The sequence below is a fragment of the Staurois parvus genome, unplaced genomic scaffold (assembly GCF_062004578.1).
Source record: "Staurois parvus isolate SC_StPar_1 unplaced genomic scaffold, SC_StPar_1.0 ptg001065l, whole genome shotgun sequence".
In the NCBI taxonomy this organism is placed as follows: domain Eukaryota; kingdom Metazoa; phylum Chordata; class Amphibia; order Anura; family Ranidae; genus Staurois; species Staurois parvus.
Window position 1 is genome coordinate 1,534,643 of NW_028318861.1, and position 27,705 is coordinate 1,562,347.

At 41.7% G+C, this 27,705-nt stretch overlaps 1 protein-coding gene across 2 annotated transcripts in view; it reads left to right on the plus strand.

The window, feature by feature from the left end:
* CMYA5 (cardiomyopathy associated 5) overlaps positions 1-27,705 on the plus strand; it is a 110,015-nt gene that overhangs the window by 5,239 nt on the left and 77,071 nt on the right. Inside the window, exons 1-3 of one of the 2 annotated variants that reach the window (XM_089658372.1) lie at positions 7,694-7,933; positions 11,322-11,917; positions 17,662-19,517. In XM_089658372.1, the coding sequence (XP_089514498.1) occupies positions 7,815-7,933; positions 11,322-11,917; positions 17,662-19,517 (2,571 nt within the window). In that variant the 5' untranslated portion in view covers positions 7,694-7,814. Of the gene's footprint in view, positions 1-7,693; positions 7,934-11,321; positions 11,918-17,661; positions 19,518-27,705 lie in introns of those variants that run through there. The other variant, XM_089658373.1, reaches the window with a different exon arrangement.

Sequence of the window (27,705 nt, forward strand, 5' to 3'; positions counted from 1 at the left end):
GCTGAGTAACTATATATATTCATATTAAAATCTCAAGTCCTGAGCTACTAGCCAGGCCTTAAGAGTTACTTGCCACCAGTTGCTCCACCCAACCCCTACCCTTAATTCTGCCCCTAAACACAGCCTTGCAGGTGTATAAATAGAATAGATCTCAGTATACAGGTGTATCTAAAATAGATCCCAGTATACAGGTGTATATATATATATATATTCCTGTATACTGGGATCTGTTATATATATATATGTATATATATATATATATATATATATATATATATATATATATGTAGGCACACATGGCCACCCACGCTGATCCCAGGTGTCTTGGACTCGCACTGCCTGGTCTCTGGTCCTCACCAGTCCTCACCTTCAGCATGGGCTCCCCGGTCTGGCTGGGCTCCGCCCCTCTCTCCCCAGGGGTCCTGGCACCGACTTCTGGCCGTCCATTTCCATGGCTTCGCTGCTGAACAGATGAGAGCAGGAGGCCATCCCCGCCCCCCCGTCTGAGCGCTGCGGCCAATGGCAAACCAGCTAAGCCCACGCCCTGCCAATCTCCACCAAGTCTACACCTCCAATGGGACACACTCGCCTTGCATTTATTTCCACTCGCCAAATGCAAGCAGGCAAGTGCAAATTTTCAGGCCTGTATTCAGTGAGCATACTGAGTTATGGGTCTTTTCTGTATAGGATTGTTCCAGCCTGGAGAGGGCATGCCCCCTCCCAGGCGATGCTGGATCATAGGCCTCAGGTAGGTGATCTGAGAGCCTAAATGCTGAGACCCAGGTTATACTAAAGCTGACTGAGGGGTCGTCTACTTAAGATCTGGTCTGGTATGATGGAGGAAGGCAGCCAGCTGTTCTTGGGCCTTGTGTGTACAGACACCCCTAAAGGATCTTAGAGACGTGTTACCTTAACTCCTCTGGTTCTAGGGAGTCAGCTGCAGGTTTAGCTAAAGGGGACTCCGGCTAGTGTTCTGAAGAGCTTAGTCCACTTAATGTCCTACCTAAAGGGACTCTGCTCTACTATGCTACTGCTGCTGCCTTAAAGCTGAAGCTTACTTTTTGTTTTAAGCATGAACTTCACCATAGCTTATCCAAAAGAATACCTAAAGTCCTCAACTGTACATTATTTCTGTTTTTGGAGCATCCCACCTAATTCCCTCATCCCTATCCAAATTCTCTAAAAATAAAAACAACAAAAACAACACCCCTAGACTGGTCATTGAAGAAATGTGTAAATGAGCCTATGTGCCTGGTTGCGGGGTAAAGTGTTTGGCGAAGACCTGGACAGTATTACGACAGCTCCTACGGGAGTAGGACTTTTTGACTATTCAGCAGAAATTTGAGCTTTCTATGGCTTTTTTTATAAAAAAGGAAGCTGTCAATCCAATATCTTGCTTAATTTTCCTGCAATAAAAGATGTAACCTGACTGGACATCATGAGTGAAGATTGCAGTTTTGCTCCAGTTCTCATACACCTTGCCCAAGAAATTTTACAAGTCTATGTACAACAGTTTTACTCATTTTGTTCTACAGGAATATATTGATTAAAACTATGGTACAGGGAATCGTAGGTACTGCAACCAATAAGATTCCTGTGGTCATTTTTATAGAGCAGCCCGTAAAATGTATACAAAGATCTGACAGCTGCTACTTGCCAATTCTCCACATACCAGTTCCTCCACACCTCACCATGTACAAGTAGAATACTGTGCATTTAAGGCATTTCACTAATTCTCATATGTGCAAGAAGTTGAATGGCAACATTTGCTTTAATAATTGCATTGATTTTTTTTTTTATAAAATTGTCATGCTTATAGAACGTGTTTTTCAACCTGTTTTGAGTGGTGTTCTTAGTATTTACCAACATAAGAAATTATTTCGAAGGACATGTTACTGCTGAAGTGGCATTCTAAGACTAGTTACAGACAAAAGGACTACAGATCATGACAAGCTGATCATACCCACATTTATTGAAGTAGGTTATCATTATTTGTAGCATACCACTTTGTATCAGTGAAAATGTGTGTTTTTGTGCCAAGGCTGGGGCATTCCTAAAATGACTATATTATATATAGTCCATACTAGGTTACTATTTCTATCGTACACAGAGCAGAACCTGCCTCCTGTATGAAGGAAAGGTTTAACTGTGTAAAAAAATATTGGATGAAAGTTGTCTTTATTTAACCCTTTATTGTATGTATGTATAGTGTATATACATCCATACATTTGTTTCTGACTCTTGATGATTCTATGGGCCAACTGTCTGGGCACCTTGTCTGATGTGCTTGAGAGCCCTTTTCCATAAATATATTTGACATATTTTTACAAGGTAGGTCACCAGATCTTTTCTTAACCCTACCCAATTGGTCACCTTGGGATCTGCATGCAGGATGTGATAACACATATGCATACCTAATTTTTACACACATACTAGGCCACTAGAAAACAATTAACCTACCAGCATGTAGGCAGGTGGTAGAGCAGGTTCCCTTTTAAGGTGCCTCCTCTCCCTGTAAAAAATCTGGTAATTTAGGCAGGACCAGGGAGGGAGGAGAAAAAGCAACATCTAGTTGCTGTGTTCCTGCTATTCCCCCTCTGGGGGGAGGGCAGGGTGCCCTAGGATTCCCTACCATAGGCCCAAGAGAGAAGGAGAACTCCAGCAGGACAGTTTAGGACCTGAGGAAGACCTTGGGAGTTTGTTTACCCTTCAGTTCCTCCCCTCCTAAGCCCAGGCAGAGAAGAGTAGCAGAGCTACAGGGAGTGAGTGCCCTTTTGCAGTGGATACGAGCAGCCTCCGGTAGGGCCTAGGATCAGATGTTCCTCATGTGTTGCCATGGAACTGTGTTGGGGTGTGTGACCCGAGAAGAGCCATGTTATTAATTGCTGCTTTCCAGTAAAAGAACTTAAACTACAACCAAACCAAGGAGAATAATATCAGACTGCAACACAGATTAACACGGGGGATCTTTGGCTGTAATAGGGAAGCAGCTATTTTCTTTTTGGTAGTGCCTCAAAAAATTGCATGCTCCAACATACAGTTAGGTCCATATATATTTGGACACAGGCACAATTTTAGTTTTTTTCAGGTATTTACCAAAACATATTCAAGCTATAGTTCTATAATGGCTATGGTCTGAAAGTGCACACTCTCAGGTTTACTTTGAGGGTATGTACAGGGTTTAGGAATTACAGCTTTAAAGAGCAGCCATCCCCCCTTTTTTCAAGGGACAAAAAGTAATTGAACAATTGAATCAAAAGCTGTTTCATGGCCAGGTGTGGGCTACTCCTTCATTATTTATTCATTGATTAAGCAGGTAAAAGGTCTGGAGTTGATTCTAAGTGTGGTATATGCATTTGGAATCTATTGCTGTGAACCTACATTATGCGTTCAAACGAGTTGTCCATGCAAATGAAGCAGGCCATTGTAACGCTTCAAAAACTAAACAAATCCATCAGAGAGATAGCAGCAACATTAGAAGTGGCCGAATCAACAGTTTGATACATTCTGAGGAAAGAAGAACACACTGGTGAGCTCAGCAACATAAAAAGGCATGGGCGTCCACGGAAGACAACAGTGGTGGGTGACCGTTGGATCCTCTCTATAGTAAAGAAAAACCCATTCACAACATCCAGGCAAGTGAAGGACACTCTCCAGGAGGTGGGCGTATCACTGTCAAAGTCTACAATCAAGAGAACACTTCACAAGAGTAAATACAGAGGGTTCACCACAAGGTGCAAACCATTCATAAGTCTGAATAATAGAAAAGCCAGATTAGGTTTTGCCAAAAAAACATCTAAAAAAGCCAGACCAGTTCTGGAAAAGCATTCTTTGGACGGATGAAACTAGGATTAGTCTGTACCAGAATGACAGGAAGAAAAAAGTGTGGCGAAGGCTTGGAACAGCCCAGGGCCGACTGACCATTTGGAAACTCGGGCACTGCCCGAGGGCCCGGGGTCAGTAGGGGGCCCCATGAGATGCCTCTGGTACCTTTTTCATAGGCTTTTTTGAGTTTCGGCAAGGACACAGGGGCCCCATGATCCCCTATTGCCCGGGGGCCCCATGAGTTGTCAGTCCGCCCCTGGAACAGCCCATGATCCAAAGCACACAAAGTCATCTGTAAAACATGGTGGAGGCAGTGTGGTGGCATGGGCATTCATGGCTTCCAGTGGCACTGGGTCTTTGGTATTTATTGATGATGTGACAGAGGACATTAGCAGCCGGATGAATACAGATGGACAATGATGCAAAACACACTGAAAAAGCAACCCAGGAACATTTGAAGGAAAAGAAGTGGAATATTCTGCAATGGCCAAGTCAATCACCTGATCTCAACCCAATTGAGCATGCATTTCACTTGCTGAAGGCAAAACTAAAGGCAGAAAGACTCACAAACAAAAAACAACAGAAGACAGCTGCAGTTAGAGCCTGACAAAGCATCAGAAAGGAGGAAACCCAGTCTTCGGTAATGTCCATGGGTTCCAGACTTCAGGCAGTCATTGCCAGTAAAGGGTTCTCAACAAAATATTAAAAATGAACATTTTATTTATGATTATATTCATTTGTCCAGTTACATTTGAGCCCCTGAAAATGGAGCGACTGTATAAAAATGATTGCAGTTCCTAAAATTTTTACTTGATATTTCTGTTCAACCCCTTGAATTAAAGCTGAAAGTTTGCACTTCAAACTCATTTGGATTGTTTCGTTAATTTATTCTGGTGGCATACAGAGCCAAAGGTATGAAAATTGTTTCTGTGTCCAAATATATATGCACCTAACTGTATATAAAAAGTCCAGCATAAATATCAAAAAACAAACTCTGTGTGTCTTCTTATCATGCACCACCAAAAAGTGTTCTTCCACCACTAGATAATTTAGATAAACTCACCAGAGCTCCAGGCTGGTAATATTATAATTTGTATTATATTGTGAACTCTGGGAGTAAGGACCTGCAGCAGGAAATCAATTCTCCTCCCAGGCACCCTTCTGAGAAACTCACAGCAAGAAATCACTCCTTCTCTCAAACCCTTCTGCTGAGCGCTTCCTTTGTATCTCATACGGTCACATGAATCAGGAAGAAAGGAGGAAAAGCTCAAATTGCGTAAAACCATAAAAAATCTTTATTAAAAAACATTCTTTTAAACTCACATTTCTGAGTGTCACCACTGACACAAGTATATAAGGAAAGATCTCGGAATAGGACAGTCTATGGCCGCTGCTTCCAGCCACAATCTACGACCCACCGTGCGTGGTGACGTCACATCCAAGCTCCGCCCTACACATTTCATCATTCGACATTCTCTAGGGGAGGAAGTAAGTGCATTACCTCCCACGCTCTTTTATAGTGATCATTTGCATCACTTACGATCTTATATACAATTACATGAAAATCAACAAAAAACATTTCTGAATCTCCCTGGCAGGCTGTAACCATACGCCTATCTAATTCTCCATGGGTGGTCCCAAACAACCTCCTTAACATATCCATAAAAGTACGAACCATTCTTAAAGGGCCACTACCTATTAAAGAGGAACTCTACCATCCCCCCAAAAAAATATAATAATATATAAAAAATAAATAAATAAATTTGTTATTAAATAATTAAAAAGCTGAACATCCAACACTCTAATTTCCCTTTATCACAACTGAAAAGGTATTCTACTGTACATGTCTAAATTTATGCCATGTGTTACCATGAGAAACAATGGGAAAAAATACCTTGGAGTGAAATCTATACATGGGATTAAATAGCCAGTATACCAATACAAAAAAAAACCTCCCCCATAAACTATTTTCCCTGCTATCATCTTTATACAGAAATTCTAGAATCTTATTTCATAGAGGGGTATCCTAAATTCTTCTTATTCTCAAAGAAAAAACATATATAGTGTAAAGGACACTACCATTTTGTCCTATGTGTATACTGTTTTATATATTCTTTTTGTTTACTCCCTGTTCTCCCCCATTCAATATAATACATAAAAGAGTACTGCAACCATAAATAAATATATATATATTTGGGTTGGCATACTCCTATATATATATATATATATATATATACATTTGTTTTTTTTTCGGGGGGGGGGGGGTTGGGTATAAATAACACGGTATATAATGGGGGTGTTGTAGTTGATGTATTGTTGTGATTTATAGTAATAATTGACTTGGGGGTGAGTTAGCGCTGTTTTAATAAATTCATGCACATTTTAAACTACAACCAGCCTGGGTGTGCCTCATTTGGTCACAACGCTTCTATGAAGAGAGTAGGAGAGTTCTAGTGATGCACCCTGGCTGTCAGGCCTGAGAAAGATGAGGGAGCCTCTGGGACTCCTGGGGTGAGGGGGTAAAGCTGCACAGCCAGGAGGGTGGAAAGGGGGTCAGTCTCTGCCCATCACTCACACGTCCGAAAGAGTTATTGGGCAAAGAGTTGCATTGCCCAGAAAGTCGGTGTACGTCGGAGGTCAGCTTCGCTGCTCGCTATGGCCACACACAAAGCAGCCCTCTACCCATCAACAAGCATGTGTTTGGAATGTGCAAGAAAAGTAATGCAAACTCAAGGGCCCAAGTGCTGCAGGGCATAAATGCTAACCACTAAGCCACAGTGCCACCCAACTCCTTATTAACCTCTAGTTAACCCAATTTATTTTATATCAACTTCTTTCTCCCCTAAATTTTTACAATGATAATATGTTATCTGTTTAGTTATTGTCAATTTTCTTTGTTCCTTAAAAAAATACATAGCATGTTTATTAGCCTTTATTTCATTTGTAAATACGTTTGTCAAGCTTTGTACCAGGAACAAAGGGACACTTAGACACTTAGAGTAATGTTAAGAGGAAATGGCAAGGTGTCCCTAGGCAAGGTATTCTCTTTAAAATGTTGGAGTGTATGTAGATATCATGCTGACTAGTGTTCCCATTGGATCATGTCCCCTTTATTACTGTTCTGGGAAGAACCCTAAATTTGGGATTTTTACTGACTTTCACTTTTGGTGATAACAGTAAACATGACAAATAAAGAGAATCTCCCTAATGGAGGCACAGACAGCAATAAAAACCTGATAGGTGTTCTAATCCCTCTCCACTCTGTCCAAAACTAAAAAAGAAGTCTTGCCTTTAGTAATACTTCAACTGTACGGAGCACCAAGCAGGAGAAAAGTGAGTTGGGTTCATGTTAATTGAACTATAAAGGGAATTGTAACTCTTCTTACCATCTCCTCAACTCTCTAGAATTTGTGCTTCCAGCCACAAATGCAAAAGGTTTTGTGCGTAGAAAGTGGGGATGATTTACTAAAACCGAAGAGTGCAAAATCTGGTGCAGCTCTGCAAAGAAACCAATCAGCTTCCAGTTTTATTTTTGTCAAAGCCTAATTGAACAAGCTGAAGTTAGAAGATGATCAGCTACCATGTTCAGCTGCACCAGATTTTGCTCTCTCCAGTTTTAGCAAGTCAATCTCATTGTGTCATCAGAGGGCCAAAAAATGACTCTTGTGCCTAGACTCGCTGCTAACTACTGTATATGTATGGTAGCATAAAACACCAGCGTTGAGCAGTGGTTCAAACAAATCTGGCCCTAGGACCCAGCACAGAGATTTACAAGAGGCAGGCCCAGCAGTTCTGGGTGCTGAAAGAAAGCATGTGTGTTTCAGGCTGTTTGCTCTCTGGGGCTATTTTAAGACTCCCCTTAGTCAGGAGAATAGAAGCCACTGGCTGTACCCGCTGCTGCAATGACACCAGTTTCTCCAGGGAACTCAGGGGAGGACTGATCTAGGGGAACACCACAACACCCAATAAAAAATAAAAAAAGGAGAAGAATGGAAAGTTTGTGTCCTCCTGAGTGTGACAAAGCTTCAGAAGTCTCTATCTGCCTAGAGGATGACACCCTTCCTGAGGCTGTCCTCAACACTGAAGAAGTGGAAGAGCTGGCACAGAGGTATGCCTTGGGAAGTGGGGGGCACTCCACCTGTTATAGGGCAGTTGCGGAGGTGAGGGACCAGCCAAAGCTGAAACTTGAAAATCCTCTGAACATACTACAATCTGCTTTTCCCTCCAGTGTAAATGGTTATTATTTCAAAGTCTGCTCTGCCTGTGAAAAGGTTTATTCTATTTAAAGAGGCCTTGCAAGTGACAGCTGGGTTGTCTGCCTTTGCCCCTCCCTTGGCTTTCTGGAAGCTGCTGGTCTCCTAATGATCTAGTGCTGCCAGCATGTTGTGTCATTGTGAAATGCCTACTGTTCACTTTGCTGGTGGCATAACTTAAATCAGCACATATCCAGCTGTGTGCCCATGTTACATGTTTGACCTTTGTGTATCCACCGGAAAAGTTTGTTTTTTTAATCAATTTTCCGTAAATGGAACAGTCATCTATCTATACATACACTGTCTATTTTTCTGTCTGTCTATAATTTTCACTCCACCAGCTCTAAAATCTTAAACCATGAACAGCACATGAACCAAATAGAATGATTCCAACATCTAAGTAAACTTACAGCCAAAATGCAGATGTGTTTGACTGTGTGTGTAAATGTCTAAAGACAGTTATGGTAACTTTGATTCTAGTCCACTTTTTATATGTTGTTATTAGTGGTTTATATAGCATCAGCATCTAGTAAAAAGTAAGAACAGAGTACAACAATAACTGCCATGTTTCGGGGCAGATGCTTGTATGCATGCTGCTATAGAAGTTAAATTAATGGTAGGGATTAGGTTATTGATTAGAATAGGTCAGTAGTAGGGTCAAGAGTTTGGGGTTTCAGGTGAGGCTTTTGGGGGTTAAAGTGGACCTTCACTCCTTTTTTCATCTTTATAGAATAATGGTCCTTCCACTTCTCCTTTCATAAAATTATAGATACCAATTTTTTTTTAAAAAATACCTTTTTTTCATGGAATGAAGCCTATGCTTCCGTCTTTTTCACTGTGGCAAGAAAGATTTCTTCCCCATGCCTGAAGCCTCCTGGGATACCCAACTACATGCATCTCAGGAGGCTTTGGAGCAATCTACACAACACTGTGCAAGTGCCGCAGGGCGTACCGCAGGGGCAAGCTGCAAGAAACAGGGAACCGGCAGCCAGCCTCCTGATGACATAAGAAGCCTCTTGATGTCATAAGAAGAGAATATGTCACAGGTTACACCAGACAATGCTGGATTCGCTGGGCACGAGTATGTTTCTGAGAATAGGGGGGGGGGGGCAGGGGAAGAGTGACATTCCTCTTTGAAATCATACTTACTTAGGTGGATGCAGCACCGGTCTCCCGCCAGCTCTAAGTGTGAGAACTCGGCAATCACATGATTGCTGAATTCTCACTGCCGCTCTGAGCTCACTGGAGTGCTGGACTGTGGAGGGGGAGGGAGCGGTCGGCTCAGGCTCTCAGCAGATCGCTGAGAGGCTGACCCAGGTGCCGCTCCAGACTCTTGGGTGGATCTCGACATTAAAGTCGGGATCTTTCCCCAGCCTAGACCGGCTGAGTGACATCAGCTGAAAATGGGTCACAAGAGTTCAGAGCCAACTGCACTCCTGTGAACCACAAAAGAGCTTTGGCTGTACTTCTCCTTTAAAGATTACAAAAGCCTGACTCTATTCATCCCTGCATACGCAGGTTCACTTTAAGAGTTAAGGGTTTACTTCAGCAGTTCTCAACCTGTGGGTCGCAACCCCTTTGGGTTATATATTTCCGATGGTCTTAGGAACCGAGACACCGCTCCTCTATCCATCTCCAGGCGGATAAGCCCACATGCAGATACACCCACATATGAGTACCCGGCGTGATGACATCATCGCGCCAACCCCATCACATACACCCTGTACAAATACAGGTGTATGTGACAGGGTTGGCGCCATAATGTATTTATGTGGACCAGTCGCACATGTGTAAAGAGCAGCTACTGTGTATAAAACAGCTGCTGTGTTGAAAGCAGCTACTCTGTTAAAAGCAGCTACTGTGTTGAAAGCACCAGTATTGGAGGTAAAACGACACTTCATGAATTATAATTACTGGGTAAATGTAAAATCATCAACTACTGCAAAAAAAATATCTGTACCATGGGAACTTAATCTGGATGCTGTTCGGTCTTTTTATATTCAGCTGTGGTTGATGTGATGTGAGTATGTGAATACGAAAACAATTTTATGGTTGGGGGTCACCACAACATGAGGAACTGTATTAAAGGGTCGCGGCATTAGGAAGGTTGAGAACCACTGGTTTACTTGAAGGGATAGGTTATGTATGAGGGTTCAGGTCCGTAGAGTGAAGTATTGTTGTCTGCTAGTCAGGGTTAGGTCATGGGGTAGAGAAACGTTGGGGAAATGTGTTGCCAAAAAATACAGCTCTTAGCACCAAAAATGAAAGGAGATCATGTTTGACTTTTGTGATCTAATCTATCAGTCTGTCTGTCTATCTATATATTGATCTATCTGTCTATCACAATCAAGTTATAAAATGTGTACAGTGCATTAGAAAGACCTCTCTGCTTGCTCCCATACCAAAGAAAGTAGATAAGAATATAATTTGTACAAATGCATAAAATAATCATCTTGTGGTTCTTAAGTCCTGGCCATAACAATTTGAATATTGTTAGGCTTATTAAAGTAAATTTAAACCCAATCACTAAAATATCATGTAAGCTTTCACATGATAATCTGATTTCAAGCACGGTCAATTTATTAAAATATGCAGCTTTTATTAAAATGATACCTTTGGTATTCCTGGCATGAAGGTCCTTATTCAGGTACTTGATTTGGGGTGACTACTGCCTTCCAATTATGCACCTGCATTGTCTGATCTGTCACAGGCAGTCCTGGAGACTGCCAGGATGGCACATTGCACAAGCATGGTCCATGGTTTTCACTGTCAGGATGTTGGTCCATAGCAATGAGTGTAGTCTGGAAGTTGTTGAGAAAGGCTAGAAATGGTCAGCAGCAAAAAGATTCAAAAAGAATAAAACAAATTGTAAAAGTATTTTATGAAAAGAAAAATTGGTACATAGTCCTTTCACTGTGCTTTAGAAAATTAAATAATGTCCTCTTAGGATCTAGATATATGGTAATGTTTGCAAAAAGTAATAGTACTAAGGTTTGGTACTTTTCAAAATTGCTGTAAATGAACCCTTTTTTCTCAGTCAGATGTAAAGCCAAAAATCTGCAGAGGCACACAAAATACTTTATGATAAAATATCTACAATATAAGCACACATTTAAACATTCTAGGTACCCAGTTGAAAGTGTAACAATATAGTTTCTTTGGTATTTTATAAATGCTCCCTATCCCAGTGTTTTTTTGTTTTTTTTTTGATTAAACAGTTTTTTGTGGTTTCTTTCACTTCAGTTTGAAAGATGCAGTAGAAGATGAAGATGTGAAACCAAAACTCCAATGTCTCATGTCCAATCCGGACTTCTCTCTGGTAACAGTTCAATGTGAAGACAGCGGAATCCATTGGGAGACTACATCAAGCCGATGTTCCACTCCATGGGCATCAGAAGCCAGCACCACCTCTGATGTTTACAGCATGGAGAGTTCTTCTGCTGGAACACTACCTGGTAAAGTCATCTTCATCATGGATGAAGGCAAGTTGCGCAGGAAAAAAGTTAGGCCTTCATCCACTGGAAAGTTTTCACGGCTATCATCACATCACAAGAAAAGTGGGGATAATCCCAAACCATCTGCTGACAGCGTGGGGGAATCTTTCAAGCAAGCCCTGGAGAAAGCTAAACGTCACCTGTCCACTCACACAGAAGAGATCAGCGCTACTGACAGCTCTGCAAAATGTCCTGAAGAACATACAGTGCAGAATTCTGAAGTGCCAAAGCTGGATGTGAGCTCAGAGGACACAACACAAGAGGAGATAATGAAACCAGTCCAAGCTGAAGCCACCGCTATCTCACCAAACAATCAAGAAGAGCAAGCAAAATGCACTAATGCAGGTAGGAAAGGTTATTGTCCTCATTTTAGAAGTGCTGCTCATTTAGATCAATTTAACAGAACAAATGGGGTGAACACTAGGCGTCCTTTAAATAATGTAGAAAATTGCCTGTCAAAACAGTAATCTGCCATCTTGTCAGTTTCTGTTAATCACTATGAGGATTGGACAGTTCAGAGTCTGTTATCACAGGCAAGTAATTAGGTGGCAGACATGGTTAGATCTAATTTATCATATTTATCTGAGATGACAAGCTAATAGGCAGTTTCTTTTGGATAACCCAGATGTCTAATACCGATAGGTCACTTACTATTTTATCACTTCAGACAGGGAACACTTATAAAACATCTTTACAAAATAATCCATTTGTAATTGTCATCAGAAGAGTCTAATATCTTTATCTAAAGACACAGAGATGGTAAAATGTACTTCCTTTGTATATTCTGGGTGGGTGGACTGCTTAGCGTAGGAGGGTTTTGGAATTAAAAGAGAATTGCAGTCCAGATTAACATTGCCAGTGTGTGTAAATAATGTCATGTGAATTTGATTTCTCTTGTTTAATTGTAAACTGTAAAAATGTTTTTATTTTTTTCCTTAAGGTTACATTGGCGTATTAGCTAGTTTGTTGACTGCAAACAAATGACGCAAGATGATAAACGTAACAACCCCTACACTAGGAAATTGGTGGCGCCCGACCTCAGTAGTGCCAGTAGGAAATCTCCCCATAAGGTTACAGGCAACAGTGAATAGTCTGGCAGGGGATAAACCCTTGCTCCACTTCACCCAAAACTCAGAAAAAAAGTTTTGTGGGCTGTGGAGCACCGAGGAGTTCACTGAAGCTTCCTGTCTATATATGCTAGCTCGTACATCCTGTACGGCAAACTGATATTCTGACAGGTCTGCAGGAGACCTGCATGGCATCAGCGATCTACTGATCACTGGTACAATGCTTTCCAGGCTCCTTTGGAAACAAATAATAAATGCACATACCTGAGAAAAAATGTGCATTTGTTATTTTTGTCCAAAAGGTGAACTTATCCTTTAAACTTTTTAATTTGAAAATCATTATCATACTGGGACCCAAAAAGAGAATTTGTAGGGCTTGTTTACATTTGCATTAGCCCGCTGAGGAGTGATCTGCAGTGGATTGCTCTTCAGAGAGCATTTGACAGTCAGTAAGGAGGCGTTATGTCACCTCCTCACCACCTATTTTAGCCCTTAAAAGGTTGCAGCATCATGCCACAACCAGCGACGTGGCCCAATTCACTTGAGTGGTCGTGCTGGTCAGCTGGCACTGCCTCTCAAATGCAACAGGTGGATCGCTTTTGTCTTGTGACATGATGCAAAGCATTGTAGTTGTTGTATGTGTATACCCTTGTATAGCTGCCTTTACAGCTAGGGGATGTTGTAAAAATGTGGCTCAACTGGCTGTTTTTACCCCCCCCAAGTGTAAGGCCTTACCCAAATGTCATAAAAGCCATACAAAAACAACACACACACTCGAGCAATAATTCATGCAGTTATGTATTCATTCTACATCATATGGGGGAGCAAGAACTGCATACAAGAACCACTGCAGAACATTGCCTAAACTGGTGGTATGACGCTAACTAGCTACCCTTGTTTTGAAAGTTGACCTACCCTTCCACAGTTGAATTCTGATTTTTCTAAGCTTTCTGTATTGTCATTGAAGAATTCCTTGGGATTGCTTTCATGCTGTGGTTAATTGCTAAATAAAATGCCTTTTTAAGCTTGTTACAATCTAAGGCTTTCATTAATACTGTGAAGGAAATAAGTATTTGATCCCCTGCTAATTTTGAATGTTTGCCCACTCATAAAGAAATGATCAGTCTAAAAATCGAATGGTAGGTGTATTGTAACACTGAGACATAATAGCAGCAAAATATTTGTTGACAGTTGGGATGGTGTTCTTGGGGTCATAGGCAGCATTCCTCCTCCTCCAAACACGGCGAGTTGATGCCAAAGAGCTCGATTTTGGTCTCATCTGACCACAACACTTTCAACCAGTCCTCCTCTGCATCATTCAGATGTTCAGTGGCAAACTTCAGACGGGCCTGGACATGTGCTTTCTTGAACTGAGGGACCTTGCAGGCACTGCAGGATTTTAATCCTTGACGGCATAGAGTGTTACCAATTGTTTTCTTGGTGACTGTGGTCCCAGCTGCCTGGAGATCATTGACAAGATCCTCACGTGTAGTTCTGGGATGATTCCCCACTGTTCTCATGATCATTGACACTCCACGAGATGAGATCTTGCATGGTGCACCAGACCTAGGGAGATTGACAGTTGTTTTGTGTTTCTTCCGTTTGCGAATGATTGCACCACTGTTGTCACCTTCTCACCAAGCTGCTTGGCAATAGTTTGGTAGCCCAGTCCAGCCTTGTGTAGGTCTACAATCTTGTCCCTGGCATCCCTGGACAACTCTTTGGTCTTAGCCATGGTGGAGAGTTTGGAATCTGATTGTTTGATTACTCCTGTGGACAGGTGTCTTTTATACAGGTAACAAAATGAGATTAGCAGCATTCCTTTTAAGAGACTGCTTCTACTACTTATTTCCCTCACGAACATGCAAATCCGTCCATAATTTGTTAGACATGCATTTCTTTTGAATTTGTGTTGCTATTCTGTTGCTCAGTGTCACAATGCACCTACCATTCGATTTTTAGACTGATCATTTCTTTGGGAGTGGTCAAACATTCAAAATCAGCAGGGGATAAAATACTTATTTCCTTCACTGTAAGAACTTCCCCACACAGAACACATTGTGAGCTCTCCCCATTTCTGCAAGCTTGTAATAAAGCCAAGACTTAAACAATCTTAGTTTTACTTTTTTTTTTTTAGTAATAGGCATTTCCAACTAGTTTTGGGTCTGGGTAAATTCTTCTTTCCCCTCCACCTCCCATGTGCTTTAAGCCCTATACGTGTCTGTGCTGTCATTCAGAGTCAGTTTGATATGACTCTCCATTGATCTGTTAGTCAAGTGCAAACCACCCTAAACTTGTCTGTGACCCAATTTGGGTCCTGACTCATAATTTAAGAAACACTGTCCTTGTGGGACTTTCATAGGAATGTGTGGAGAATGCCCTCCAGACAACAGACTGCATAATATGTCACTTTTTATTTTGCATCTAGTGCCACTTTATCAGCATTGTTCGTTGTTTGAAAAAAACCCCAAAAACCCTTGTATAGACTGTAATTAATTATACATGTACGTGGGGGACTATTTTTTTCACTGCATATGTAGGCTGTGCTTCTTGATTGTGCCTTACTTAAAGTGATGATAAAGTTTTTTTGTTTTGTTTTTTTATAATAACAAACATGTTATACTTACCTGCGCTGTCTACAAAGCAGCCCCGATGCTCTTCTTCTTGGGTCTAACTCTGGTGCTCCTGGCTCCTCCCCCTTGACCAGTGCCCCCAGTAGCAAGCCACTTGCTATGGGGACACTGGTGTATGCTCGCTCCCAAGCCCCGCTTTTTGCTCCATAAGACACACAGAGCTGTGGCTCTGCTCAACCCTGCTCTCTCTCCTCATTGGCTCACTGGCTGTGATTGACAGCAGGGGCAGCCAATGGCTCTTGCTGCTTGGTCTCAGCCAGTGAAGTAAGAGAGGCCCAGGATAGTTGAGGCTCCGTTGCACATTGCTGGATCAAGAGGGGGCTCAGTGAGTATAAGAGGGCTGTGGGGGAATGCATGAAGGTAAAAAACCTTCAGTCTTTACAACCACTTTCAGCTGGTTATAGATGGGTGAGTTTTGTTTTTTTCAGCCAGCAAGTTGAGCGAAAAGAAGATGACCCATTTTCCACAACCACACATTTGAGGTGAATGGGGGAATCCTTCCTGCTAAGTTATTGTATTCTCACAGCGGGGAGACTTCCCCACCACCAGAACACTGCTGCAGCGCTGATCGAGCAGAAATTTTCCAGCAGGGAGGTTGTACAGAAGTCAGTTGGACTTTTTGGTGGTTTGAGGTGAAGGACTGCTATAAGTTCTTGTAGTCTCTCTTGATATGGTTTTATTCCTGAGACCTTTCACCATTTTTGTTCCCTGTCTCTGCAGTTGTTCTTTCCTATCAATATCTTTTTGTAAGTGAGGTCTCTAAAACTGGTCACAGTATCTAAAATGAGTTCTTGCTAAAGACATCTATAGAGGAACTTCCTTCTGCTTGTGTTTCCTCCAATGATAGCTCCCCAGAATTCTATTCACTTTCCCCGCTGCTTGGTTGCAGTTTTTGCTCATTTTGAAATCATTTGAAATAAGCACACCCACTACTGTAGTTCTGATCAACACTGTACCTCAAATGTACTCTATGAGAAAATTATTTTTCTTTAAGCAGGCCATAGATGGATTGAAATTCAGCTGCTTCAGCAGGGACCAGACAAATTTTGATCCATCTATGGCCACTTCTGTTTGAGAGCAGTCGATCCACTGGCTGAGTCATCTGCAGGTCTAGCTAAAGGGGACACTGGCTGGTGTTCCAAAGAGCTTTGTCCACTTAATCTCCTGCCTAAATGGACTCTGCTCTAGTTTTCTACTACTGCTACTACTACTACTGCCGCCTTAAAGCTGAAGTGAAATGTTTGTTTCAAGCACTGACTTCGTCATAGCTTATCCAAAAGAATACCTAAAGTCTTCAGCTGTATGCAGTTCTTGTTTTTGGAGTATCCCACCTAATTCCCTCAAACCTATCCAAGTTCTCTAAAAATAAAAACAATAAAAATAACACCCCTAGCAGCAGGTTACAGGATCACAGTTGGTTATATCAGGAGTATTTGGTTTCTATGCAGAGCTGTACCAGATTTTGCACTCTCCAGTTTTAGTTAATCAACCCCTAAGTGTAATTTCTGTCTGCTGCCTCATTCCTATGCTATCTGCATGAGTCACCTCTGATATGTGTTCCTGACACCAAGAGAAAAAGTGTGACGGGGCGGGGGCTCCGGCACATTGACAGCCTCAGCTCCGGTTCTGTGAGCTGTGTGGAGTGCAGTGTGTCCCTTCCCTCCAATCAGCTCTCAGAGCTCTCCTCACTGAGTTCTGCAGTGTGTACTTTTCATCTCCCTGTCCCCCTTTTTCTAAACTCTCAGACATGCTTTATAAATTCAGCAATTTGAACCAATGTAGAGAAAAAAATATAGCAGATAAACAGGTACAACTTATGTAGGAGGATTTATTTCATTTCTGTGTATCTCCTGAGACCAGTCACTTCAATGGGTATATCTAAGGGTTTACAACCACTTTAAATGCAAATACGTGTCAAGTGGTGGGCCACATCTAAATCTACCATTTTTATTTTACATTTTCTAATTCAAAAAGATCAGGCTATGAAAAGACATGCGTATAACAGGAATAATAGGAATAATTCCCTTCCAGTAAGTTCCATCCTCAGGGACACCTTTGCTCACATGCATACTACCTCTATATCCCTTTTTTACGCCAGCCTGTGATGAAGCAAAATGCTGCCACAGACATGGCCTTGCAAAGAAATCTGGTAATGGGGCAGCAATAATAAACCTTTAATATAACACTTCATCAGTGTAAGTATCAGCAATAATATCCTCAGCGATGGTGTCAGTGTCACCAATAATAATCCTTCCTTCACTGGTGTCAGTGGTAGTGTCAGTAATAATAACCTCATGGGTCAATTAAGGAATGCAAATAGTATGTTTAGCATATGCTTTACAACAACTCTGTGAAAATATCAGATATATTATATATTCTTATCTTTTAGAGCCTGAAAATATAGAAAAGGACCCTGAATTGAAGCATGACAGTGCAACTTCAGCATCTTGCCCAGTAAAAGATGTGCAGGACAAGAAAATCAAGGAGACAGTGAAGCAACCACAAGTTACAAATGCCAATGTTACAAATGCCAAAAAATATAAAGGGCGTATTCCACAATCGTTAGTTGAAAAAAAAGCTGAAACAGTGTCAAGTCAGCATGACATTGAAAAATATCCACCATATGTTCTTGAAGAGTTGAGCACTGTCTTAGAAAACATAGCTAAACTATGCAATCCACCAAAAGTTGAGCTTTGCCAAGTAAATGAGCCACCTAGTACACAATCAAATGTGTTCAGTATTGTTTCAGATGGCTCAGAGATTTTAAACATCCTAGCTCCAGATCTTATATCAACAGTTGACGAAGATGCAAGCGAGGAGATGCAAGACAAATTGGAATACCTTGAGGAAAACCCTTTGCTTTGCCGAAAACAGCTTTTAGATGAAGATGATACACAACTGGATGCCATACCTGAAGAGCTCAATCAGAAAGATAACAAAACAGTAGAAGATGTGAAAACAGCTTCAGAAAATGGAACTCCCGATAAACCTGCTCATGACATAGATTATTTTGAAAAGTTTACTTTGATTGATACCAAAATACCTATTACTACTGAATTTAAAAAATTAAGCGAAGAATTTGACATTTGCCATGATACAGGAAAAGAAAATGGTCTTTCTGTTGAAAGAAAACTATCCCCTGAGGAGGACTACTATGTGCTGCATAATCTGGATGAATCTTTCTATGGTGTGTCCTTTGATAACTTGTCACGCCATGAAGCTGGTCCACCATCCGGCCTGGATGAAGATACACGCAATCAAGAGGTGAAGAAAATAAATGGAGCAACCTTATTTAATCCAGATGAAGGTGTACTGACCAAATCTTTCCTTTTCCCCACTTCTTACCCAATAAACCCAGAACTTTTAGAGGAGCCTCCTGCTTTGGCTTTCCTTTATACAGATCTTTATGAAGAAGCAAGAGGATGTAAACCAAAAGAAGAGCATGATCGGTCAGATGCAGAAAGTACCAGTTCTGCAAAAACATTTCATAGCAGAATTTCAGATGATGATGGCACTGGAATTTATTTTGAAAAATTTAATCTCAAAGATGAGATCCCAGCTGGTGCTGACAAATCTGATGAAGAAGAGTTTTACAGTGATGAGGGCAGTGAAGAAGAACAATATTTAAGCTATGAAGTTTTGCCTAAAGAAAGTCTGGAATCTGAAACTAGAAAAGATAAAGAAGACACACCATCTGCTTTTTCAAAAATACCTACAAGGGAGACACCAACAAGAGAGCTTCCTGTTTCACTACAACATGAAATAGATTCTACAAGTTTGCAGGAAAGTGTTAATAACAGGCACAATGTGGACATTATAAAAACAGAATCACCAAAACCTCACATTACAAAACAGAAATGTATTGCAGATGAGGAAGTAATTGATGAGACCCTGGACTATGTCATTGTTTCTCCAGATGACCTTGAGGAAGACGACGTTTCTTTGAAAGAAATCACATTTGAAGATCAAGAATCTTTAGAACGTGGGAGTGACTTATATCTGGATTCTGTGCAAGAACCCACAGAAGAAAAGGAAAACTCTGGCTTTGAGATTATTGAGCAGGAGAAGCCACAGGCTGATATATCCAAGCAGGTATCAGAAACTTCTCAAGAAGAAGATAAAAAGGCTCAGATTGACACTTTCTGCAACACTTGTAAGATTCCCATAATGGCTATTGATAAAGTTTTTGGTGATCACAAAAACCATGATGTTACAACTGTAGAAAATGCAGTGAATTCAATGACGGTAAGTCTTTACTCCTTAAGAAAACAAGTGCACATAATGTTGAAAAAGTTTGAAAGATGAACTGTCTCTGAGAATCTGAACAAGTCTATTTGTTTGATTAAGGCCCCTTTCACGAGGCAGGTCCGATAAGGTCTACCTGTCAGTTTTTCAGGCGTACCTAATCAGATGGTCCATTTACCCCTAAGAACAGACGGGTGTAAACAGACTTTCCATTTACATCCGCCTACCTCCGGGTCCGATCCGGTCCACTAAAAAAAAAAAAAATAGAAGGGAATCTGTCCTTTTCTGTTTAAGTGGATCGGAGGGTAGGCAGGTGTAAACAGACAGCGGAGTCTGATTACACCCAGCTACTTATAGAGCAAAGTGAGCTTTGTCTGCATAAACTGAGCGGCCCGTGGATGTGTCATCCGCCCACTCAGCTCTGATCAGCAGGGGATCTGTGAGTGGATCCCCTGCTGATTAGGATGGAGTCCGCCCCATCTATAAGGGGCCTAAGGCAATAAAAAGGGTGTCACATAAATATCAAACTTTCTGTTTTCATTGATGACTAACATAGTTTAAGGCTTTGCTACTACTCTGCCAGATGCTGTAACCCATGAGGCCTAATTTGTACACTTGTTTTCTAAGCTCATTCGCTTGCTTATCAACATTAAATACAATCTGTGTAGAGATGAATATGTATACCGCCTTTTCTAACCGCCTTCTAAAATGCTAGTTGCCTGACATCCTCTGGATTTAATACTTTTTGAGCAACTCACCCAGAACAAGAATGTACCAAGTCAGAAATCCCAGTCCCAATATTTGTTTTATATAGCAAAAAAAAAAAGAAAAAACCTGCTAACCATAAAAATAACCACACCATAATACTTTTTTCTTGTTCAATACTTGTAATAAGTATCAAGAAGAACAGGACATAGTGTTCATTCAAGCTTCATCACAACAAAAAATGTATACAGTAGGTTTTATAAAAAGACAAGGTTTTGAGACCTTTTATCTAATTATCAACATATATATGATTGGCAGTACTGGTTTCTTATTAAAGACATGTAAGGATACTTAGTCTCAGTACCAGATGATCAATATATATATACAAAATGCAGCACTCTTAGAAAATGATGAAAAATATTGGTGAAACACAGTCCGGTGAAAAAAGTGCTCCATGATTCCCAGTGCAAATGGTAGAAATTCACACTAACCAGAAAGCGTATAAGTAATACGCATGTGTATATATATCCTGAAGACTTCCCTCTCCTCTCAGGTCTGGTCAGAGAAATAGCTGGGAAAGATGGAAATCCTACGCCCGCATGTGGTGAAAGAATGGTCCAGCAGGTCAGAGAAGTATCAATCTGGATAAGCCTCCCCCTTCACAGGAGCTGACACAGGGATCACTTAGGGCTGCAAGGATTGAAGAAGCTCCTGAGTGACAAGGGGCAATGACTGCCAAGACTGCCACTCAGTGAAGCCGCCCTTCTGGTTCCTTACATCGGTGAGAGTTCCACAGACACAAGGACACCCATGCTGGGACTCCTAACACACTATATGAATAGTATACTGTGATCCCATAATAGTATTAATTTTGTCTACTATCAGAAAAACTTGTGTCTGTTCTTCTTGGCAGTCATTGCCCCTTGTCACTCAGGAGCTTCTTCAATCCTTGCAGCCCTAAGTGATCCCTGTGTCAGCTCCTGTGAAGGGGGAGGCTTATCCAGATTGATACTTCTCTGACCTGCTGGACCATTCTTTCACCACATGAGGGTGTAGGATTTCCATCTTTCCCAGCTATTTCTCTGACCAGACCTGAGAGGAGAGGGGAGTCTTCAGGATATATATACATATGCGTATTACTTATACGCTTTCTGGTTAGTGTGAATTTCTACCATTTGCACTGGGAATCATGGAGCACTTTTTTCACCGGACTGTGTTTCACCAATATTTGTCATCATTTTCTAAGAGCGCTGCATTTTGTATATATATGAATTTTGGGACTTTTTATGCGTTTTCCTTTAATGTTCAGCTGCTGTAACTGTTGATGAGCGCTTACTATATGTTTTATTATCAGATGATCAATATAGTTGCATATGGATCCCATGTATCTGAAGAAGGAGACAAGTAAAACAAAAAGAGAGTGGGGAAGAGGTAGCAGAAGTATGTGTGTGTGTGTGGGGGGGGGGGGGGGGGTATGTTGGGGCAGGAGAAGGAATATAGTTTGCACGGAATGGGGGCAGGGTGGGGGGCAAGAGTCAGCCAAGGGGGTTTTAGGTGTTATGAAACATACCTTCACAGGTCCTGCAGGTGATGGTCAAAGTTCTTTGGGAGGATTGCTGTAATTCAAGGGTCCCAAATTCGATAGATTTTGGGTATTATGGAGTCGTGCTGTTGGTTTTATATTGGTCATGGTACAGTGGACCTGACATTTAACCTCCGAATTAGGAATGTGTTGTGATAGCCAGGCCTTGGTTATAACTTGTTTTGCAGCGATGAGGATGTGGGTCATAAGGACAAAATGAGATTTGGAAATCCCCTGGAGTTTGCGGTTAAGCAAAGTCTCAGATAGGGTCGGCATAGGAGCTGGTACACCTGCTGCCAAAGTGCTGGTCCACTGGGCAGGTCCACCAGATATGTAGAAAGGAGCCATTTATCAGGGCAACCACATTGTGTAGAAGAACTGACAGAGACACCTGCCAGCCTAGTGGGAACAATGTACCACTGAAGCAGCAGGCCATAATGCCTTTAAGGTATGCCATGTTCATTTCTTCCACTAAAAATTTTTTTTTCAGTTTTAGGCAATGTATTATAGGCAGTGTATTAGGCTAAGCCATTTGCTGGCTTTTCTAAAACTTTCAAGCAGTCCCATAGGGTAGAGTTCCAGCCAAAGTGTAAAAAAAAATAAAAGCCAGCAGCTACAAAAACTGTAGCTGCTGACTTTAAAGAAACAGCCTCTTACCTGTCCCATGGTGTCCTCCCTACAGCTCATTTTACCATCCATCTTGTGTTCCTGGCACCGGCATCTTCAGTGTGGGCACCCGGCTGTGACAGCGCGTGACTTAGCATGCAGGAGTAGCGCAGCACTTTCTGAATGGTTCCGTAGTCTTCTGGGACCTGTCACATGGAGGGGGGGAGGACAACTTCTGCTTCTAATTACCCCAGGCGATCGCAGCAGATGTGGGAACAGGTATCCGTCAATTTCTGGTACGCACTCAACCCACTCCCCAAAGGTGTCAATCCTTAACGGGGAGTGGGGGACCAGTCCTTAAAGTGGAACTTCCACTTTTGGGTGGAGCTCCAATTTAACTTTATGCACTGATGTTTTCTGTCTCTGCTTGCTATTTCTATGGAGCAAACAAGTATATTGTACAACAATATGGTTTAAAGCCAAGCAAAAGATGTTGTTAATCCAGATGGATAGGGGGCCATGTCCCTACAGGATTCCTAAGGCCTCAGTCACATGTCTTTAATTGGCCATGGTACGATAAGGTACTGATACCTGTGGCAGGGATTCCGGGTATTCTGATTAGCAGTGTACACAGCTTGTTCAATTCAATGTTAGACTGGAAGGAGCCAGTGCTGTCTGCAGCTTTTTAAGCATGACCCTCACATCCAGCAGCTACCTGCGGTTAGGGACAAATGTTTGGCCTGGGCACAATTTGACTGTGTTCATGGTAAGACATCTGGCCCTAACCGCAGATAATCACTGGATATGCTCATACATGCAGATTCATGTTTACAGCTGCAGAGAGCCCCTTTCTGCCTGTCATTGAGTTGTACCAACTGAGCAACTGCTACTGATCAGAACACCTTGGATCCCAGGCACATGTATCCACAGTATTCTTGCCTCACCATGGCTGTTTAGAAAGCATAAATTATTTTACAAAGTAGTAATTTAACCACTTCACGTCCGGACACTTTCACCCCCTTCCAGTCTAGGCACATGTTCAGCTTTCAGCACTATCACAATTTGAGTGACAATTACTCAATGATGCAACGCCGTACCCATATGAAATTTTTTAATTTCTTTGAGACAGATAAAGCTTTCTTTTGGTGGTATTTGATCACCACTGTTTTTTTTATTTTTTGCTATACAAATGAAAAAAATTTGAAAGAAAAATAATTTTTGCATAGTTTTTGCAAATAAATAATTTTTCTTCATAAATTTAGGCCAAAATGTATTCTGCTACATTGTTGGGGTAAAGATAACCAAAAACAATGTATATTATTTAGTCTGTGTGAAAGCTGTAAACTAAGGGATATATATATGAAAATGGATCAGTTGTGGCCCAAAAATGGTATGACATATGGCCGTAATCAGTATGTTAGCATGAGGTATGTCAGTGATCAGGATGCTGGTATGGGGGTGATCAGGACGCTGGTATGGCAGTGATCAAGGTTGCTGGTATGGGGTATGGCGGTGATCGGGATGCTGGTATGGGGTATGGCGGTAATCAGCATGCTGGTATGGTGTATGGCGGTGATCAGGGTGCTGATCAGGCTACTGGTATGGTGTATGACGGTGATAAGAGTGCTGGTATGGGGTATGGTGGGGATCAAGGCGCTGGTCAGGGATATGGCGGTGAACAGGACACTGGTATGGCATATGGGGTGATCAGGATGCTGGTATGGGGTATGGCGGTGATCAGGGTGCTGGTATGGTGTATGGCGGCGATCAGGGTGCTGATCAGGGTACTGGTATGGCGTATGCGGTGATCACGGTGCTGGTATGGGGTATGGCGGTGATCAGGGCACTGGTGTGGGGCATGGCAGTGATCAGGGTGCTGTTATGGTGTATGGTGGTGGTTTTGTTCGCACTGGGACAGGTGACAGGGCTGGCTGCATTGTTTATTGTCCCTACACTGGGGCAGTGATCAGGAACACTGGGGCAATGATCAGAGACACTTGTGGGGCTGCCATTGCAGTCTTGAGTGTACAAGCAGCCTGGCAGGCTGCTGTACACTCACAGGTTGCAGCATCACTTATCTCTGCTCTCACAATGAGAGCAGATAGAAGTGATATTTAGTTTCACTTTGCATTGTATACTATGTGATTGCTGTGATTGAACACAGCAGTCATATACTAAAACACCATGTGATCACCGGGTGCACGCTCTGTGGGATGCGCAGCAGCCGCCGATGCGGGTGATGTACAGGTATGTTAGCCCATATTGGCAAAGCTTCCCATCCACCATCTATCATTTATGGGTAGATGGGAAGAGGTTAAGACACCCACAAAGAAAAGGGAAAAACATGTTTAGATTTTAGCTACTTGTAGACATTACTGTAGTGCAGCAGAATCTAGGAATCATAGCACATTGAGTCAAATCAGCATACACAAACCAATCTATTAGGTTAGATCAGGCAGGAGTTTTGTTGGTTTCCTATTTTGTCATGCAGAAAAGACATTCCCAGAACACATCCAGCAGAACCGTTTTGCTGTCTCTCACATATAGCAGACCGATTAATTATTCTCTCAGTATGGTACTGTATCCAAAGCCCTACCTTTTATTCATTTTGAATAGATTGGGTAAATGTAAAACCCTTGTCAGGTTTTTTATTTGCCATTTGTGTCCCATTTGAGAAGTTTTCCTTCACTTCCAAATGCTCTCCAAAGTGAGGTAAATCCCCTTCTGGACATCAGTCAACAGAACAAGCTTTCCCACTAGAAGATTCCCTCTCTATTGCAATTCAACTTAAAGGGGTTGCAACCCATTCTATTCAAAGCAATAAAAAAAAGGTTTTCATTTACATATGCATTAAAGTGGTTGTAAAGGCTAAAGGTTTTTTACCTTCATGTATTCTCTGCATTAAGGTGAAAACTTTTAAGGTACAGCTCCCCCCCCCCCCTGCCCCCACCTAAATACTTACCTGAGCCTGAACTCAATCCAGTTCTGTGCCAGAGAGCAGTGGTCCTGCTCTCTCTCCCCCTCCTCATTGGGCCATTGCTGCCAATCAAATTCAGTAAGAATGTATTGGGGGGGCAGGCACACTGTGTATATGTCAATAGATGCGCACAGTGCGGCTAAGGATAAAGCCTGCACGAGTGCCCTCAAAACAAGCAGCTTGCTATGGGGGCACTCAGAAGGCAGGATGAGCCAGAAGCATTGGCAGGGGACCCCAGAAAAGGAGAATTGGGGCTGCTCTTTGCAGAACCATTGCACATAGCAGAGAAGTATACCATGTTTGTTATTTTAATAAAAAATCTTTACAATCACTTTAATTTCAAGAGAACTGTTTAATCGCAGCCACCAGGCAGGTTCAAATATTTCATCACTCAAAAGGAGAGGAACTTAAGCTGTCCATACACTATACAATCTGACTGGACAATCTCCATTAGAATTGCCAAAACTACTACATATTGTATGGTGTATAGTCAGCATTACACATCACAAATTCAGGAAACAGATCCACTCACCCCACGTGCCAAGCAACAGCACTGACAGGAGTGTGTTCAGTGTGTGTAATGGGTATTTCTTTATACTCCCATGGGGACTGAAGGGAAGGGAAATATTATGTCGCTTTCACACTGATGCAGCACAGTTTTCTTGCTGAGCAGGTGTGATACAGTGTGACCGCGGATTTTATGCAGGTTACCTGCATAGACTTCTAGTTTTGGTGTGTTTTCTAAAAGAGCATTTGTATGCAAGAATGTTGGTGCCCTTTTGGAAAACACACCAAAACCATCCAATTAAATAGAAGTCTATGATAAAGTGCAGGTAACCCACTGGTACTCTGCGCTGCACGTGCGCTGCGAGAAAACCACTTCAGCGTCAGATCACCCTAAGCTGCTGGTGGAGTTGCCATTAAAGTTAACTTGTGTCTTTGCTCTACATGGGCAAAAACAATGTTTTCAGCAGAAAATTAAAAAAAAGATACAAATGAGTAGCACATGCAAAGATAAAATACCAAAACCAGCTTTTACCAAGAGTAATAGCCAGCTTTAGTCCAGAGATTTCCCCACAGTACTTTTTTCTGATGGACAGAATTATTCAACCAACTTCCTCTGAGCCCAGATTCTCCTGGACTCACCCTAGACTGTGAATGAACAGTGAAAGGAGAAGCAGCACAGTGATGAAGTCATCTTTCTGTCATTCGGCTTTCTTCGACTGTAAGCATACATCTTGTCAGGACATGATAGGACATTGGCTCCTTGTACTGCTTCTTCTTCTCACCACTCAGCCCTGCAGTACATGGACTGCAAGAGGCTGATGCTAGGTCAAATTCAGGTACTTACTCTGCTTGTATTTAAAAAATACATTTAATGATGTATTAATGATTACATTGCTGCAGTAATTTGTGACTTTAATACCTGGCAGTGTGAGCAGCAGTGATATTTAGGTCAGAGGAATGGTTGATGCTCTCAGCTTAGCCTCCAACCCAGCAGCTATAACATGTCTGTTCTATGCTGCTCCAATATGACCACCTTACTAGTGTTGAGTTCCCAGGTCCATCACTTTTTCCCATGATGGACTGTGCAAACCTACAGACGGAATGACAATGAACACTGCCCAAAGAAAACTCAAGTGACCGCACAGTCCAAACACTGGGGTTGATTAACTATACTATATATAGGCTGTTCACTTAGCAAAGTGTATTTTTACTTAGCTTAGTGAGTGGGGTGAAGCTGAGCTGCTTCAATCATCCATTCAGTGCAGGAAAAAAATCTGTTAAGAATGTCCTTGCATATGAATGGGTATTCTTTGCAAAGTAAACTTTTAACTCCATTCACAGAGCTAGGGGGAAATTTACAAATTTGCAAAGAGAATGTGCTCTGCCCCTTCAGTAAATCAACCCCATAATGTCACAAACTGAACCAAGCAGTACTTCATCATACAACCCCTGGCAAAAAGTGTGGAATCACCACTCTTGGAAAATGTTCATTCAATTGTTTAATTGTGCAGGAAAAAAGCTAATCACAGGCATGCCTCAAAACTATTTTTATTTTAACATTCCAACCTTCTGGCTTTAAGAAACACTTAAAAAATAAAAAAGAAAGAAACCTGTAGTCAGTTGTAAATGTTTTTGCAGAACAAGCAAAGGAAAAAAATGTGAAATCACTCAATTCTGAGGAAAATATTATGGAATCATGAAAAAAATACTACAGTACACCACTAGTACTTTGCTGCATCACCTCTGGCTTTTATAACAGCTTGAATTATCTGAGGCATGGATTTAACTATCGACAAAAAGTATTCTTCATC